Raw genomic sequence first — 18,095 nt, 5'->3', positions numbered from 1 at the left:
GGATAGGCATGGGATGTTTAAAAAAAGACGCAGCAGAGGATAGATTTGGTCCTGACCTCAGTAATGACACAATTGGCCAGAGCGACTGACCTTTTTCAGTTCTCTTACCACTCAGACATGTCTGGCCACTCTCAGCCTGTGAGCTTCGCTAGATCTCCTCACTGACTCACATCCTTTTTGTAAAGTGACTGCTGCCACCACCCAACATTAATGTAATCTTTTAATCCTAGATTTACACAAGGATAGATCTTTCTTTGCCCCCACTTACACTGTGCTCTTCACAATTTCTGAGTGAATTTGTGCAACGCCGTTAACCGCATGGGACCCAACAACGCTTAGGTGTGCCATGTTGATCCTCTTGGGATCTCCCTCCTCGATCAGCGACATGCGTTTCAGACGGTCCATGTCACCAGGATACCGAGCGGCAATGTTCTAGAAGAAGTGAGCACTTGGGTTAGCCAAACCTGTCAACAAGGCTCCATTAGCATTGTCTCACATCTGAATGGGGGGAGTACAGTAAACATTTCAGGCCAAGACCCAGGGGACATTTCAGCAGGGTCTCAGCCTGAAACATTGACTGTACTCTTTTCCACGCCTGGCCTGTTGGGTTCCTTCAGCATTGTGTGTGTGCTGCTTTTGCTTATGGTGATATATATGTACTTTGATAAAAAATTTACTTCCAACTTTGATCTTAATGAGATCATTTTAGTAAAACAACTGCAACCCCATGTGATGTGACATGATTTTGATCAAAAGAGCAAATATGACTTGGTTGAACCTAGATAATTAGGAGGCTTCACAGTAACAATTCCCACTGAGTATCTACAGGGAAGAACCATTCTTCGAGCCTGAGAAGCTTTGAACAGAAATGTTTGAAACACTACAGAGCTGCGTGCACGAGTCTCCATGTTAAAGGAATGATTTTGTGTAGTGTTGCATCTCAACCTCTTGGTAACAGATATAGTACTGACTGAAACTTTGTTGTTCCAACGACTACTGATTTTGTTACTTGATAAAAGCAGGCAACTCTGAACCGAGTGTGAAATTTAATCTGGTAAAGCTCCCTGAATTGATACAATGGTTTATTCCTTCCTCTGTTTTAGGGAAGATCAGAGCTATTCAACCCTCACTCCCTTTCTTTAAATACAAAGAGAATAGAGAAGTAGGACTAACATTAACCTTTGACTTGGGTTTGATCAGTTCTGTCACAATATTTACTTGGTGATAATATCTATGGGACAAAACTTTGAATGAGATAACGTGGTTGCCTTTGGATGGAGATATGCATCAAAGGCCAGGCAGTGTCAGTGACACCTCAAACGACAGAACAAAATAACATCAAAATACAAGAGAAAGAAGAATTAAATCTTGCATTCTCCTGAATATAGAATACTAAGGGGTATTCAAACCTGGAGCTCAGGGTCTCATAATCAGTTAGTCAGGGGTCAATACCAAAGATCAAATCCGAGGCTTGGAGACTAAAAACTGGAGACCTGTCCTGCAGTTGGAGGACAGTCATATGTATGGATGGGGAGGGGGGAAGGAGGGAGGAAAGGGTTTTGTTTTGCTATTTGTTGTATTCTGTGCAACATGATGCACATGCCATGTTGGCCCGGGAATGTGTGGTGACACTTGTGTACTGCCCCCAGCACATCCTTGGGTTGTGTCGCTTGTTAATGCAAAAGCAATGCATTTCACTGTGTTTCCAGGTACACATGATAAATAAATCTGAATCTGATGTGGGTGTTCTCATCAGGCAATCTAAATGATCGAAGGGTTTCATTCTAAATTATCAAAAGAGAACATTTTTCTCTAGAATTAAGGAGGCAAGAGAAAATTACAGCCAGACTCCTTATGGGAAAAGTCAGAGATTCTCTTGCTTTTCTACAAATAGGAAAGGTGGGACCTTCTCCCCAAAAGCAGAGCTGATCAATCAGAGGGGTAACGATCAGGGCTTAGTAAGCTGGGGAAGTGTAGAGGGAATGGAAAACTCAAGAGAGACTAAAGAAACATGAGAGAGGAACGTGGCAAAATGGCTCCAATAGTTCTTACGTCTAAATGGCGCTGGTTGATTTCATAGATGAGCTGCAGGTGCCTTGGGAGAAGTCGCTCAAACATCTGCACCGGCCAGCGTTCCAGAGCCTCGGGCAGCACCGTGTGGTTGGTATAAGCACAGGTCTGTACTGTTATATCCCAAGCCTGGCAAGAAAAAGAATGACAGTATGAATAACTCGAGATGTAGTACGGTAGGGAAGCATGGTCAGGAGGGACAAGGTTTCTTGGTCTGCACAGATCAGCTAGGATGGAGGGCTAAATAAATATAGTCGCAGGTTAGGACAGGCACGCTTTAAAAGCCTTCTCAACTGAAGACTTCCAATTTACTAACAATTCCACTTCCACTGCCAATTCAATGAAGCAGCTTCTGACAGTGAGCAACACCTACACAGAGCATGACAAAGCTGCTGAGCCTCTCAGCCATCGCAAATAAAAATAGGAATGAAAGGGCTGCATGTCTCCAGAATAACAACGAGAGGAACAAGGATGGCAGATCAGAAATTATGCCATCAAAAGTGTCCTTCGTTAAATGAGGAGGGGCTATATTTCCCTTGCTACAACTCCCTACAGACAGTGTTAGGAATTGAACTCAGGTCACTGGAGCTGTAATAGAGTTAGACTACTGTACCACACTTCATCAGGACTGCTCGAAACACTGACTGTTCATTTCTCTCCATAGATGTTGCCTGCCTGACGGAGTTCCTCCAGCATCGAGTTTGTGCTGCTCTGGACTTCCAGCATCTGCGGAATCTCTTGTCCCTCTGATAAGTTTAATCCATTTGGAGAGCACACAACGCCCATGCAGTTTGCAGCACTATTACAGTGGTGTGGTGTAGGCCAGACCACAAGGACAGGTTCATTCCCCCAGAAAACAGTGAATCTGCTGTTTTACTGGCTCACAATCAAACTGCACAAGACAATAGTGCCTTTGGTATGGGTGTCTGCCCTAAGCACAGATGAACTTGTGTTTTAAGATTCCAGCACAGAACTGTAATGAGAACTTAACAAAACATTTGCTCAGCGCTTTTGGATGAGGTTCAAAGATAGACCTGACCACTTTTCTACAACAATCTCTTCGTCCAAATCTTGGACAGCTTGGTCAAAGAACTAAACCTTGCCTCTTTCTTTTCCCACTTTAAATCACTTCACCTCTTTCAGATCCCCTCCTAGTGGTGCTGCCATATTCTCAGGCTTACAATTCTATCCCTCAGTTATTCCACTGTCATCACCTTAGCAATTCTTCCCTGCTTCTGATTGACCTGCACTCTTCGCACCACCCCATCGTTCTGTGCTCACTGTGTTGAGGCGTGTATTTCATTGTTACCATGTTACTGTGTACTCTGTGACACAAGGAATTTCATTGCAAGCTGGTGTATGACAATAAACTAATCTGGTCTGATAAGATTTCATGGCCTTCCCCTTGAATCAAGGTTTTGTCACTGTAGGGAAGGTTGACTGACACCCTGTCCAATCTGTGGGCGGGAAGAGTCAGTGTACACAGAATGTGAGAAGTTGCAGCCCCTCTGAGTTTCTCAAGAGGGGGGTGGAAGTTTGTGGTCCCCTTGGACATTCTGCAGAAGAGCTCATTTAGTGGATGATAACTATTACTTTGCTTTCTGTACTGCTACTTTATTAACCGTTGGTCTTCATTTTGTATTGCATGTTTCATATAACTCTAATGAAGTGATTTCTTGTGCTTTAACATGTGTACAGTAACTCCTTTGTTTGTGAATACATGAAGCTCCTTGTGGAATCAAGTTCAATCGTCATCCAACCAGACACATTTATACCGCTAAGTGAAACAGCATTCCTCTGAGGCAAAGGTGCAGAACACAGTACATACCATTACACAAATCATATATAGTTACTATTGCACATTGTTGTTGTTGTTTCTTTCCACGCCTTGTGGCACATCGGGTGGCCACTTTGCTGCTCCTTTAGCATTTTCCTCTGTTATTCACGAGGCCGAGCTGCTAGCTCAACACTCAACCCAGCACGGACGGAAACTGTGCAAGGACCCAGCTAGATTCGAACCTGGGACCACTCAGATCGATGTCTGGTACAGATGCCACCACACTACTTTCCAGTTATACAATGGTACATACAGTCACAAAAAATATTATTAGCTCAAGTCCCTGAGTTTCTTAGCCTGAAGACTGATGATGCATGGGATGTTGTTCTTTAGCCATGTTTCTGTAAGAACAAGTATGCAGAAGTTCCTCATCTTGTGCTGGTTCAGCAGACAAACACGGAATAAATTTTGAAATATTTTTGTTACAGCGTTCTTACTCATGGATGGGCCGCACAGTAGCACAGGGGTTATCATAATGCTATTACAGAGCCAGTGGCCCGAGTTCAATTCTGCTGCTGTCAGCAAGGAGCATGTACATTCTCCCCGTGACCACCTAGGGTTCTTCCAGCTGCTCTGGTTCCTCCCAGTCAACAGATGTACGGAATAGTAGCTAAATTAGTCACATGGGTATAATTGGATGGTGCAGGCCATTGAGCCCGAAGGACTTGTGACCCAGCTGTATCTTTAAATTAATAAAATATAAACATCCTGTCGTCTGACAAAACGAAAGATTTTGATGACGTTTCTGTGAGGTTCCTTTGTACGTTTTGTGAAAGACACCACATAGACACAGTTAGTGTTAATCTAAAGTGCCTGGAATTTGATGTTAAGTGGGAAAAGAGTTGTCATAGCCATACCTTGTCCCAGTCTAACTTCTCCACATCCACGAAAATTCTCATCAGCTCAGGAATAGCAAGCGCAGGGTGGGTGTCATTGAGCTGAATGGCCACCTGTGAACAAAGCAACATCAACGTCAGCTCTCATTTCACTGAAATGAACAGACACTCAGGGTCCACTTTATTAGGTATACCTGCTCGTTAATGTAAATATCGAATCAGCCAATCACGTGGCAGCAACTCATTGCATAAAAGCATGCAAACATGGTAAGAGGTTCAGTTGTTGTTCAGGCCAAACATCAGAATGGGGAAGAAGTATGAAATAAGTGCCTTTGACCAAGGAAAAACTGTTGGTGCCAGACAGGGTTGCTTGAGCATCTCGGAAAATGCTGATCTCACACATATTCTCTAGAGCAGGGGTTCCCAATCCTTTTTATGCCATGGACTGCTACCATTAATGAAAGGGCACACAGACACCAGGTTGGGAACCCCTGTTCCAGGGTTAATAGAGAATGGTGCAAAAAACAAAAAGCATCCAGTGAGCAGCAGTTCTGTGGGAGAAAACGCCTTGTTAATGAGAGAGGTCAGAGGAGACTGGTTCAAGCTGACAGGAAGGTGACAGTAACTCAAGTAGCCATGGGTTACAACAGTGGTGTGCAGAAGAGCATCTCTGAGTGCACAACGTGTCAAACTTTGAAGTGAATGGGTTACAGCAGAAGACCATGAACATACAGCCATGGCCACTTTATTAAGTACCCCCTACATCTAATAAAGTGACCATGGAGAGCACTTATCCACCTGTCAGACTCTGAAAAGCTCCACACAGACTTTGTCACCAATGTCCCACTGGGAAGGAAATTTGCCATCTACTCCTGGTAATTATCTACATGCAGCTCCAGACCCACCAATATGGTTGAACCCTTGGTTGAGTGGCAGCTCAGAATGAAGAATAAACACTGGCCTTGCCAGCAATGTACAAATTTTATGAATGAATACACAAAAGTGTTTGTAAATGCATTGGCTGGACACTAAAATACAGCTTTTGGCTCACTCTTGTTGCAAAGCTCATTTTGTCTTCTGACTGAAATCTGGTGCAGCACATTGTGGTTAGCGTAACACTAACATAGAGCTGTCTGTAAGGTGGCTTTCTGTTCTCCCCGCGATCGTGAGGTGCTCTGGTTTCCTCCCCCATTCCAAAGATGCATAGGTTAGTAGATTAATTAGAGTAAATTGGTGACGCGGGCATGTTGGACTGGAAGGCCCTGTTACCATGCTGCATCTCTAAATCTACATCAGTTTATCTTAATAGTGTGACAGTGACAGTGCTCTTGCCTCCAAGTCACAAGGTTGTAGGTTCAAGTCTCGCTTCGGAGAACTGTACATGCTTTCTGCATTGACACTCACAGTGATATTACTATAGGGGTCCTGCTTTCTGATTAGATGTTTGACATTTGCAGGATAGATAAAAGAAAGACCCTTTTCTTTTAGAAGTGTAGGACACTCTACAGAAGAGTGAGAGGCTTGCCCAAGGATCAGTAGTTACCCCAACTAATTAACCTAACAAAGCAAAAAACTCCTCTCTGCACAAATTGGCGGCTTAGCTCCTTAAATTACAGTCGCGTGTACATCAAGCACTGTACTTCATTTTAAAGCACACTAGATCATTGAGGTCATTTATATATTTTTTTTTGCAAGCACTTCATTGCACAAGCTGTCCTCATCACTGACTTTGCCTCACCATTATAAAGAGAATGCAGCAGGTAAGTAGCTCACAAATCAGTAATTTAATCCGGCTTGGCAAGGAGCCTGCAGGCCGTCAGCAAGCGGAATTGGTTAAGTGCAGCTTCAAAATCATTGCTTAATAATGCACCATCATCCTGCTGAGTCATCGCTGCAGTTATTTGTGCTGGTAATCAAACTTCCACTGACAGGGAAAGGGAAAGAAAACGAAGGGAGACTAAAAACAAAATAAGCAGGAGAAGGGAGAGGTCAAGGGTGAGCTGGATAGGGCAAACCTGACAGTGTAGAGGAAAGAACTCCAGAAAGTGGAGGAAGGAGAGAAAGAAAAATTAAGATGTGAGGAATTGGAAAGGTGAGAAAAATTGTCCAATGGAATGAAATGCTTTGGTGGAGCTGGAAGGAATGTGGGGATGAGGAACTACGTGTTGTGCAGTCGGCTGTATTTCTGGCTAGGAACAGGTTGAGAGACATTTCCCTAGCTCTCAGCTCAATGCATACCAACAAGAGAGAACAAGTAGCTAAACCTCACAATAACTAACCAAGGTAGAAGCAGACAACCAGTTATAGGAAGGAGAAAGCACGAAGTAATGTTGCAACCCTATAAAACCCTGGTTAGATCACACTTGGAATATTTTGTTCAGTTCTGGTTGCCTTACTATGAAAAGGATGTGGAAGCTTTAGAGAAGGTGCAGAGGAGATTTACCTGGATGCTGTCTTGATTAGAGGGCATGTTTTATGAAGAAAGGTTGAGTGAGCTAGGGCTTTCTCTTTGGAGCCAAGTTGGATAAGAGGTGACCTGATGGAGCTGTACAAGATAATAAGAGGCAGAGATAGGGTAGATAGCTGAAGGGTCTGCAATGTGCTGTAATGTTCTATGTTCTAAGCCAACAGGAGCTCCTGCAGTCAGTAAACTATATGTTGTACCTCAGTAGGAATACATACAGCATTTGACACATTATTTTAAAAAAACACGATCTTGGCGTTTGTGTGATCCAAAGTAGGCCCTTTAAGAAGTTTGCTCTTCTTCCAATTAGTGACCTGAAGCTGCTGAAGTGGGAATTTATCGCATATGCCAGGTCCTACTTGATAAACTGGTGCTGAGCCACATTCCTGAACTACAGCAGATTGTCAGGCTCATTGAGAGAGGCGGGGGGAAGGATTCCAGTATTACATGTACAGCAACATTTATCTGTTAGGCTAAGAGTCCTTAAGACATAGGAGCATAATTAAGCCATTCAGCCCATCACTATTCTATTGTGCCTGAATTATTATCACTCTCAACCTCATTCTTCCCCCAAGACATTAGACTCTTCAATTCCCAGAGTCTAGTCTGACACCAACCTACATACACACACACACACACTCAACTGAACACCACTCCACTCCCTTTAAAATTTTTGCTCATTTCTTTCTCAATTTCTGCTAAAACATTGTTTACATTTATATTTACATTTACATTATTTATTATTATATTGTAATTTGCCCTTTACTGTGCCTATTGTCTTGTTTACTAATTATTGTACTGTCTTGCACTGTTTTGTGCACTTTATGTAGTCCCTTGTAGGTCTGAAGTCTCATGTAGTTTTGTGTTGTTTCATGTAGCATCATGGTCCTGGAGGAACGCTGTTTCGTTTTTACTGTGTACTGTACCAGCAGTTATGGTTGAAATGGCATAAAAGTGACTTGACTTGATTCTCTGCCTTCTCCCTGTAACCTTTGACACTGTGACTAAGCAATAACCTATCAATCTCTGCATTACATATATCCAATGATTTTGCCTACATGGCCATGTGTGACAATGAATTCCACAGATTCACTATCTTCTGGTTAAAGAAATTTCTCCTCTTCTCTATCCTAAATGGACATTCCTCTTTTCTGAGACTGTGTCCTCTGGTCAAGGACTCCCCCATAAACCTCTTCACAGCCACTCTGTCTAGGCCTTTTAATATTCAATAGGCTTCAATGAGATTACCTTTTATTCTTCTAACCCCCTGTGTGTGGGCCCAGAGTCATCAAACACTCCTCATATTGCAAAGAGAAAACAGGAGATAGTATATCGGGATGGGTGTTGCAGGTGTGAAGGGCATTGGTGAAGGAACCTTGCCTGGTATCCATAATGCAGGTAAACATTACACATGTTGATGCTAAACACATCTGTCTGTTTAGCTGGATTTTCTCAGATGACTTTTAATTTCTTTAGTGCTATCAGGGCCACACTTACCCAGGGTGTCCCATCAGAACACTGACACACGGAGACTGATGGCAAAAGGGGATTAGGGGAACCAGGGAACATATCATTCACCATAGAGTACTTAGTTTCTGTGCTGCCCTTGCATTGCTCACAGTTATGTGACTGCTCCACTAGTTTTCTAGTTATTGGTGACCCTAATGTCAGTGTTCACCAAAATAACATCAACAGAATGCGATTAGACCTCCACCTCCCCCCATTCAAAATTATTCTTGATTTGTACTTCTGTGGTTCATTGTTTCTTGGATCTTATCAAACCATGCTGGTGGGCTGCACACAGCCCCCAGCTGCAACGGTACAGAAGAGCTAAAGGCCATTCAGCCCACCACATCAGGTCTGACCATGATGTTGCTCTTTCATCTGCCTGCATGTGGTCTGTATCGTTCTATTCCCTGCCCGTACACCTGTCTGTCTAAATGCCACTATTGTACCTAGTCCTACCAACTCATTCTAGATAACTAGAATAAAAATAAAATGTAAAATAAAAATACCTTACAAGTCTCTTTTAAACTTTCTCCCACTTATCTTAAACACAAGCTCTCTAGTGAGTGACATTTCCACTCTGGTATAAAGACTATATTTCCATCAATACCTCTCATAATTTTATAAGCTTCTATCTGGTTGACTCCCAGTCTCCACTGCACCAGAGAAAACAGTCCAGGTTTGCCCAACCTCTCCTTAAAGCCAATCCTCTCTACTCTAGGTAATGTCCTGGTGAACCTCTTCTGCACCCTCTCCAAAGCCTCCAAACCCTTCCTGTAATGTGGTAACTAGAATTGCACTGAATACTCCAGGTGTAGCCTAATTGAAGGTTTGTACAACTGCAACTCGACCACCCAACTTTTATACTCAAGGCCTTGACTGATGAAGGCAAACGCACCATAACTTCTTTGGTACTGCCACTTTCCGGAAGCTATGAAGTTGCAACCCAAGAGTTCCTTAAAGCCTTGCCATTTATTGTATACGTTCCTCTTCCATTTGATCTCCAAAAATACAATATCTCTCACTTGTCTAGATTAAGTTCCATCTACCAATTCTCCCCTCAAATTTTCAATTATCTACACTACCTTCACTATCGATAACTCCACCAATCTTTGTGTCATCTACAAATTTACTCATCAGACAACCAACATTTTCATCCAAGTCTTTCAAATCACAGTTGCTGCAGCATGGATCCTTGCAGATCATCACAGAGCTCCAGTCACAGAAATGCCTCTCCATCACCACCCTACGTCCTTTATGACCATGACAATTTCATATACTCAAAAAACAATCAGATTTGAGAAACAGGACACCCTCTGCAAAAAGCCTCGCTGATTTTCCCTTTCAATTTCAAGCTTTTTCATCCTGTTCCTAAGAATCTCCTCCGGCAATTTCCCTATGACTGGTTTAAGGGATCTGAGATGTATCAGATGCATTGGAAGAACAGAACACTGTTGAATAAGAGAATAAACAAACATTCAAAATTTCTATGCAGGAAACATCAATGTGAACGTCCTTGGAGAACTCCTCTAACAATGTCCAAGGGATGATTGACTTTCTCCCTTTGCAGATGATACAACTTCAGCCAGTTGATACAATTCCTTGATCCTCAATAAATGCATTTTTCCTTAGAACAGCACTACTACAGCCCAAATCACTAGAACTCAGCAATATTTGCAATTACATTCCAGTGCAGATCAGTCCTGAGCAAAATTACCTTTTCTGGGAATGTTTCAAATGAGGTTCGGACTGGATCTCGGCAACCAAACTTTGAAGACTTGAAGCGGCGGATGATGTCCTGAAGTGTGGCAGCTACCACAAAGTATTCTTGCTTTAAGCGGAGCTCCTTCCCTTCAAAGAACTGCAAACATTTATGCCGGTTAGTGCCATATTTTCTGTAATAAACAAGGAGTGCAGATATACATCCAAAGAACAATACAATCCAAGCAGCGGTAGGAGCGTGGCTGCATTTGCAGGCAAAGAATGAGAAGATAGTGGGAACGATGTGGCCAGAACCACTTCAAACAGATCACCACCTGATCCTATTATCACTATGCTTGACAACCTTTTAATAATCCTGTATTCCATTGGTTGACAAGAAACTCAATCGCAGGTTGAAACTCAGCATTCCTTATTCTAAATGATGTGCTGGGATTCTGGTGCATGAATTTTGTTATAATTCATTCACAAGATGGGACAGTCCTACTGCCTTCAGTACTACAGTCTTGATCATATTTGATACCAACAATTAAGGGACCCCCTGGTTTTAAAACTGCTTCCTGTATTTCCTATTCAGCCGTCCCCTGCTTTACAAATGTTCACTTTACTCCACTTCGCTCTTACAAAAGACCTACATTAGTAAAAACACAAAATGCTGGCAGAACTCAGCAGGCCAGACAGCATCTATGGGAGGAGGTAGTGACGGCGTTTCGGGCCGAAACCCTTCATCAGGAGTGAAGTAACATAGGATGGTCGAGGGGGGATAAGAAGTGGGGGGAGGGATAAAGTAGAGAGCTAGGAAGTGATAGGCTGGAGGGAAATGGGCTAGGGGAAGGTGGGGAATTATGGGAAATAAAAGAGAAAGAAAGGTAGGGCTGGGGGGAGATTATAGTGAGGGGGGAAAAAGAGAAAGAGAACCAGACTAAAACAATAGATAGGGATGGGGGTAAGGGGGGGGGGGGCAGGGGTATCAATGGAGGTCTGTGAGTTGGATGTTCATGCCGGCAGGTAGGGGGTGTATCTCCCACCTAGGTAGCCTCCTACCTGCTGGCATACCTGATGGTATGTCCATCATACTAGTGTAGCCAAGGTAACTGACCTTCCAATTATCCTGCTGAAAAGCCCTTCATGCATCTCCTGGATACATGGAGGGCTCTTTACTAAACAGCTCCCTGTTTTTCCTTAAGACTGGCACTGATTTCAAAGCACTGCTCAACCATTCGGTCCATGTCGGTGTTTACACTACACCTGACCCTTTTCACCCAATCCTTTCAGCATATTTATGTCTCCCTTACATTAACAAGCATTCTCTGCTCTTCACCCTGTGGTTATGTGCTCTCCTTTTCAAGCTTCACCCAATTTCCCAACAGCATTTATTGACAACCAATGTGTGTTTATATCCTCTGAAGGGGGCTATCTTTTCCATCTATCCTATTAAACTCCTTCATAATTTTTATAGACTTCCCTTTTCTCAAAGGAAGTTTGAAACCTTGGAAACAATAAAAACAAATCCAAGCGAATTTGAGGTTTACATGACATAGAGAAGAGTGTAAACCATGCTTATGGAAAAGGAGCAGGGACAAAACGAATTGGGCAGTTTGTGCAGAGGCACAAAGGGCAAGCAGCCATCTTGTGTGCTGTACTAGTCTACTCATTGCTCCCTGGAGACAATCTGTTCAGTTCACTTCAGCCCTCACTACCCTTCCGTTAATCTTCTCCCTTTTTCCCTCCAACCTCTGTATTAGAGAAACTAGGAGTACCAGAATGCCTTCCCATAGGGATTGTGGTACCCCTTCAGGTTGCTGAGGGATTCTGTAAGGAAGGAATTGGGACAACAGGTCACTATGAAATTCCTGGAAGGATTTTGGAAAAGGGAGTAGTGTGGTGGGAGAGAGAAACAAAGATTTCTAACGGGGAAGCGTGTACCCACTTAACCAAGAGTGCGTCGGTAGACTTACATTGTCATTGGGGTACAGGACTCTGGATATATTCTCAGCCAGGTTTCGATCCAGCACAGCCTGGATATAGTCACCAGTATTAACTATTAAAAGAAAGAAAACACAATCCTCTCGTTAACAATTTATAAAAATTGAACACAATTTCAGTACAACTTAAGTAGAATCTGATCAGAATCAGTTCTGATGAAGTCTGTTGGATTTTGACTACAGTCGGCCCTCCTCATCCGCAAGAGATTGGTTCTGGGACCCTTCACGGATACCAAAAAACGCGGATGCTCAAGTCCCTTATTCAACCTGTCTCAATGCGGTGGACCTTAGGTCCCAGTGGAACCCCAGGCCTTATTTAACCTGTCTCAGAGCGGTGGACATTAGGACCCAGCGGAACCCCAGGCCTTATTTAACCTGTCTCAGAGCAGTGGACATTAGGACCCGGAGGCGGAGCTCTGAATCCGCAGTGTTTCTGTTCACGAAAATAATCACGATCACGATTGAAAATAAAGTGGAAATAATAGTGATCAGAAAGAGGTGAAATGCCATCAGTCACTGGAAAAGCGTTAGGCTATGTCGGTCAACAATGGGAACAATTTTAAAGGATAAAATTTTAAAAGGCTCTGCCCAGATGAAAGCTACCATTATTACTAAGCAATGCAGTGGTTTAATTATTGGGTTTTTGATCCTATAAGCGTTTTATATGGATAGAAAGGTAAAATATATACTATATACTAAGACAAACGTTTGACTGACGCTAAATAATACGCGATGTACCTGTTCTGACTTAATTAGTAAGAGAACTTCCGATTTTTTTTCAATCCCAATAACCCATGCACATCCTCCCGTATACTTTATAATACCTAATACAATGCAAGTGCTATGTAAAATAGTTGTTATACTGCATTGTTTAGGGAATAATGACAAGGAAAAAAGTCTCTACATGCTCAAACAACAAGTGCTGGAAGAGCACTTCCGGGTTTTCGCGGCTGGTTGAATTTGCGCATGCAGATCTCGCGGATAAGGAGGGCCGACTATATTTATTCCCCTACAATGATACCCGACTTGCTGAATTCCTCCAGCATTTTGTGTGTGCTTGTTGCTCAAGATTTCCAACATCTGCAGAATCTCATGTCTACAGAAAACACACCCGATCTTCTTCAAAACATAAGGTTAGGACCGTTCTGTTCAAGTGAGAGCACTCAATTTAAGTTACAGAGTAGGTGTAAGAATGACATTTCCTCTGGTTTAGATATTTACAGAGAAGGGGTTTGCAGTTTCTAAATAAACTATCATCTAACTCAGGACAGTTAAGAATTTTCTTCACCCAGAAAGTAATCTTCAGAACTCTACTCAAGTGGGCCGTGGAGGCTCAGTAGCACAGTGCAGTTAAGGTAGAGTTCAACAGAGCTTTCTGAACATCAATGGAATCAAGAAATATTGGAATTACACAGGAACGTGGCTCTGAGGTAAAAGCAGAAAGGCAAAAGGGGTGGAATATTCTGTCCATGTTTTTACATAAATGGAATATCAAACAATGAAGAAAGCCCACAAGGTCTCCACATTGTACTGGGCTCTCTTTGCAACCTGTCATGTTACAACAGCTTAAATGCTACTTCACTCTCGTACACTGCTCGGCATGAACAGGCAAAGGGTTACAAAAGTAGGGAGTGTTATAGAGTCCAGATTGATGGGAAATGGAGTTGCAACAGTAACAGCTATTACACCATAGTAACACAAGAGATTTGGCTGTCAGATTTACACTCCTTCTCATAGTGACGAACTGGAAGTTTCAGAGCATAACTTGTTGGAATTCTCCATTGACTGAAGGGTTTCCAGAATGGTCACGTAACAAAAATACAATTCCATTTAATTATAGATCACTTACACTGATTGAAGTTCACAGCAGTACAAACCTTTAGGACTCCTTGTGCCCAGATACTTTCACTGTGTCGGTAGAGGACGTGGATATTTAACACCATCACATGTTTAACAGAGAAGGCAGGAGGTTTTGTATTTGTGCAAAGCTAGTTTTGTTTTTGTTTGAGATACTGCTATCACTTCTCAGTCACAATGCACAACGCACGAATATAAAACTGAAGTAGGAATTGATTTTTTATTATTATTATTATTTTACCAATGCCCTTGAACAGAAAAGCAGAGGATACAACCCAGTCCATTACAGGCAAAGCCTTCCCCATTGAGCACATGTACATGGAGCACTGTCGCAGGAAAGCAGCAGCCATTAAGAACCCCACCATCCAGGCCATGCTCTCTTCTCACTGCTGTCAAAAGGAAGGTGTTACAGGAATCTCAAGCCACACACCACCAGCTTCAGGAACAGTCGTTACCCCTCAACCAGAGGGGATAACTTCACTCACCCCAACACTGAACTGTTTCCACAACCTAAGGACTCACTTTCAAGGACTCTTCATCTCATGTTCTTGCTGATTTATTTATTGATTGATTGATTGATTGTATTTACTGTGAATACCTACAAGAAAATAAATCTCAGGTTTGTAAATTACTATACTTTGATGATATTTACTTTGAAATTATTGTCACATGTATTGAGATACAGTAAGGATCTTGTCTTGCAAACTGTTCATAAAGATCAAATCATTACACAGTGCATCAAAGTAGGACAAGGTAAAACAATAACACTGGAGAATATATTGTAACAATTAGATAAAGTGCAGTGTAGGTAAACAATAAAGTGCAAAATCATAATGAGGTAGATTGTGAGGTCAAGAGTCCATCTTACTGTCAAGGGAGCCATTTACAGACAGACAGACATACTTTATTGATCCCAAGGGAAATTGGGTTTCATTACAGTCGCACCAACCAAGAATAGTGTAGAAATATAGCAATATAAAGCCATAAATAATTAAATAATAATAGGCAAATTATTCCAAGTGGAATTAAGTCCAGGACCAGCCTATTGGCTCAGGGTGTCTGACACTCCGAGGGAGGAGTTGTAAAGTTTGATGGCCACAGGCAGGAATGACTTCCTATGACGCTCAGTGTTACATCTCGGTGGAATGAGTCTCTGGCTGAATGTACTCCTGTGCCTAACCAGTACATTATGGAGTGGATGGGAGACATTGTCCAAGATGGCATGCAACTTGGACAGCATCCTCTTTTCAGACACCACCGTCAGAGAGTCCAGTTCCACCCCCCACAACATCACTGGCCTTACAAATGAGTTTGTTGATTCTGTTGGTGTCTGCTACCCTCAGCCTGCTGCCCCAGCACACAACAGCAAACACGATAGCATTGGCCACCACAGACTCATAGAATATCCTCAGCATCGTCCAACAGATGTTAAAGGACCTCAGTCTCCTCAGGAAGTAGAGATGGCTCTGACCCTTCTTGTAGACAGCCTCAGTGTTCTTTGACCAGTCCAGTTTATTGTCCATTCGTATTCCCAGGTATTTGTAATCCTCCACCATGTCCACACTGACCCCTTGGATGGAAACAGGGGTCACCGGTGCCTTAGCCCCCCTCAGGTCCACCACCAGCTCCTTAGTCTTTTTCACATTAAGCTGCAGATGATTCTGCTCGCACCATGTGACAAAGTTTCCCACCGTCGCCCTGTACTCAGCCTCATCTCCCTTGCTGATGCATCCGACTATGGCAGAGTCACCAGAAAACTTCTGAAGATGGCAAGACTCTGTGCAGTAGTTGAAGTCCGAGGTGTAGATGGTGAAGAGAAAGGGAGACAGGACAGTCCCCTGTGGAGCCCCAGTGCTGCTGACCACTCTGTCTGACACACAGTGTTGCAAGTGCACGTACTGTGGTCTGCCAGTCAGGTAATCAATAATCCATGACACCAGGGAAGCATCCACCTGCACCTTAATAGTCTCAGAATAGCAGGATAGAGGCTGTCCTTGAACCTGGTAGCACATGCTTTCAGGCTTTTCAATCTTTTTGATTTTGTTGGCTACCTTACTGAGGCAGCAAAATGCAGAGAGAGAGAGAGAGAGAGAGAGAGGGGAGGCTGGTTTCTGTGATGTGTCGAGCTGTGTGCAGTTTCCTGCAGTCTTGGGCAGAGCAGTTGCTATACCGAGCCATGATGCTGTATATCTGTGTCAGGATGGTGGCATCCGTCGGTCTCGAGAGACCATGGATCTGCGCCTGGAGTTTCCAGGGCTCAGGCCTGGGCAGGGTTGTATAGGAGACTGGCAGTTGCCCAAGTTGCAGGCCTTCCCCTCTCCACGCCACCGATGTTGTCCAAGGGAAGGGCACTAGGACCCATGCAGTTTGGCACCGGTGTCATCGCAGAGCAATGTGTTGTTAAAGACACAAACACGCTGCCTCAGCTGAGGCTCGAACCAGTGACCTTCAGGTTACTAGTCTGATGCCTTGCCCACTAGGCCACACGCCAACACCATGGTGTACTGATAAAAATTGGTTAATAAAATGAAGTAAAATTGGCTACGAGACTTTTGATTGGCCAGCTCATTCTGTTCCTTGTGCTTAGTTCCCGCATGGCCAGTTTTCTGATTTAGATATTTGTCAGGGATAATTTTCAGATCTTGCACTTGAACAAGCACACAATGTTTACAGAAACAATGCACAGCTGACAAGCCTGCTGTTTTGCAGATGAGATCTTTCCCCACCCACCAAGCTCTGTGGAAAAACATAACGAAAGCAAGAACACAAGGTAATTTTTTTTTCTCTGGTACTCCAGACAATCTGGTTTCCTCCCTCATCCCAGTAGAATTGGAGAGCGATGGCAGGAGAATGGGGTTTGAGAGGGATAATAAATCAACCATAATGGGATGGCCGAGATGTCTCAATGGGCCGAATGGCCTAATTCTGCTTCCACGTTGTATGGAATGGTAAGTGTAAAGTACTGTGCAGAGAGTCAGCAGGGAGTTGATGGGTATGTGAGAATAGGTTACAGGGAAAATCGTAGGGGTTTGATCTGGTGGTGTATCAAGATAGAATGGGTTAAAAGGCGACATATCACAAGGACCAATCAGAAACAAGATGATGATATTGTCTCATTACCCATTTGTGGAACCGTGTGCATGTAGTTTACCTGCTGCTTTTGCTACATTACTACAGAGGCTGCATTTTAAAAATGCTTCATTGGTTACAGATTGGTTTGGACCTCATCAGGTGGCCAAGGCACCAAGCCAACTTCAGATCAGCAGCAGCTATTGAGTCTTGTGTTCCTGTTCTGCTATTCAATGAAATATAGCAGATCTCTAACCTATCCTCTTATCTTTGCTTTCCTCAAACTCCTTAATACTTCTGGTTAACCTCAATATTATCAAATACACATAACAAATTAACTGATAGTCACAAGGTGTTCTATACTTCTGCCATCCCAAATTCACTGCTCAACTGTGTAGGGCTGTAATATTTAGGTTTTGTTCCTGCTTCTCAACTCCTCCACCAGCACAAATACTTTCCCTTTATCTACGTCATCAGTTCTCTGTTAATGACAGTGAAACCACACCTTAACCTATTAAACACCAGGAAGTACTGCACTAGTTTGTGGAGTCTCTCAATTTAACCTTTGCTGTTCAGGAATCATTCCTGTAAATCCATACTACACGACCTCCAAGGACAATACATCACTCTTAACTGAGGTCGACTGATATTACTCATATAATATAAAAACAGAAAATACTCAACAGGTGAGAGGGAAACAAAATCTAAGTTGCGGGTTGAAGGCCCTTTGACTATGTGCCGCTCACCGTTTT

At 43.0% G+C, this 18,095-nt stretch overlaps 3 protein-coding genes across 5 annotated transcripts in view; 2 read left to right on the top strand and 1 right to left on the bottom strand.

Annotated features, from left to right (window-relative positions):
• Window positions 1-4,710, top strand: part of abhd12 (abhydrolase domain containing 12, lysophospholipase) — a 210,108-nt gene extending 205,398 nt beyond the window's left edge. Inside the window, exon 13 of one of the 2 annotated variants that reach the window (XM_059986406.1) lies at window positions 2,735-4,710. In XM_059986406.1, coding sequence (XP_059842389.1) covers window positions 2,735-2,891 — 157 coding nt within the window. In that variant the 3' untranslated portion in view covers window positions 2,892-4,710. The remainder of the gene's footprint in view (window positions 1-2,734) is intronic. The other variant, XM_059986404.1, reaches the window with a different exon arrangement.
• Window positions 1-18,095, bottom strand: part of LOC132403109 (glycogen phosphorylase, brain form) — a 113,163-nt gene that overhangs the window by 38,563 nt on the left and 56,505 nt on the right. Inside the window, exons 7-11 of the mRNA XM_059986401.1 lie at window positions 12,391-12,473; window positions 10,431-10,574; window positions 4,765-4,857; window positions 2,053-2,199; window positions 269-432 (exon numbers count right to left, since the gene is read on the bottom strand). Coding sequence (XP_059842384.1) covers window positions 269-432; window positions 2,053-2,199; window positions 4,765-4,857; window positions 10,431-10,574; window positions 12,391-12,473 — 631 coding nt within the window. The remainder of the gene's footprint in view (window positions 1-268; window positions 433-2,052; window positions 2,200-4,764; window positions 4,858-10,430; window positions 10,575-12,390; window positions 12,474-18,095) is intronic.
• LOC132403117 (barrier-to-autointegration factor-like) overlaps window positions 16,740-18,095 on the top strand; it is a 78,080-nt gene continuing 76,724 nt past the window's right edge. The window contains exon 1 of one of the 2 annotated variants that reach the window (XM_059986412.1): window positions 16,740-17,044. Coding sequence is in view for 1 of the 2 variants with exons in the window: in XM_059986411.1 (XP_059842394.1) it covers window positions 17,125-17,222 (98 nt within the window). In the remaining variant the exon portion in view is untranslated. Of the gene's footprint in view, window positions 17,045-17,093; window positions 17,223-18,095 lie in introns of those variants that run through there. The other variant, XM_059986411.1, reaches the window with a different exon arrangement.

This window comes from Hypanus sabinus, chromosome 12 (assembly GCF_030144855.1).
Source record: "Hypanus sabinus isolate sHypSab1 chromosome 12, sHypSab1.hap1, whole genome shotgun sequence".
Classification (NCBI taxonomy): Eukaryota; Metazoa; Chordata; class Chondrichthyes; order Myliobatiformes; family Dasyatidae; genus Hypanus; species Hypanus sabinus.
Note: the sequence above shows the minus strand (reverse complement) of the source record. Positions and strands in the feature narration are given on the sequence as shown.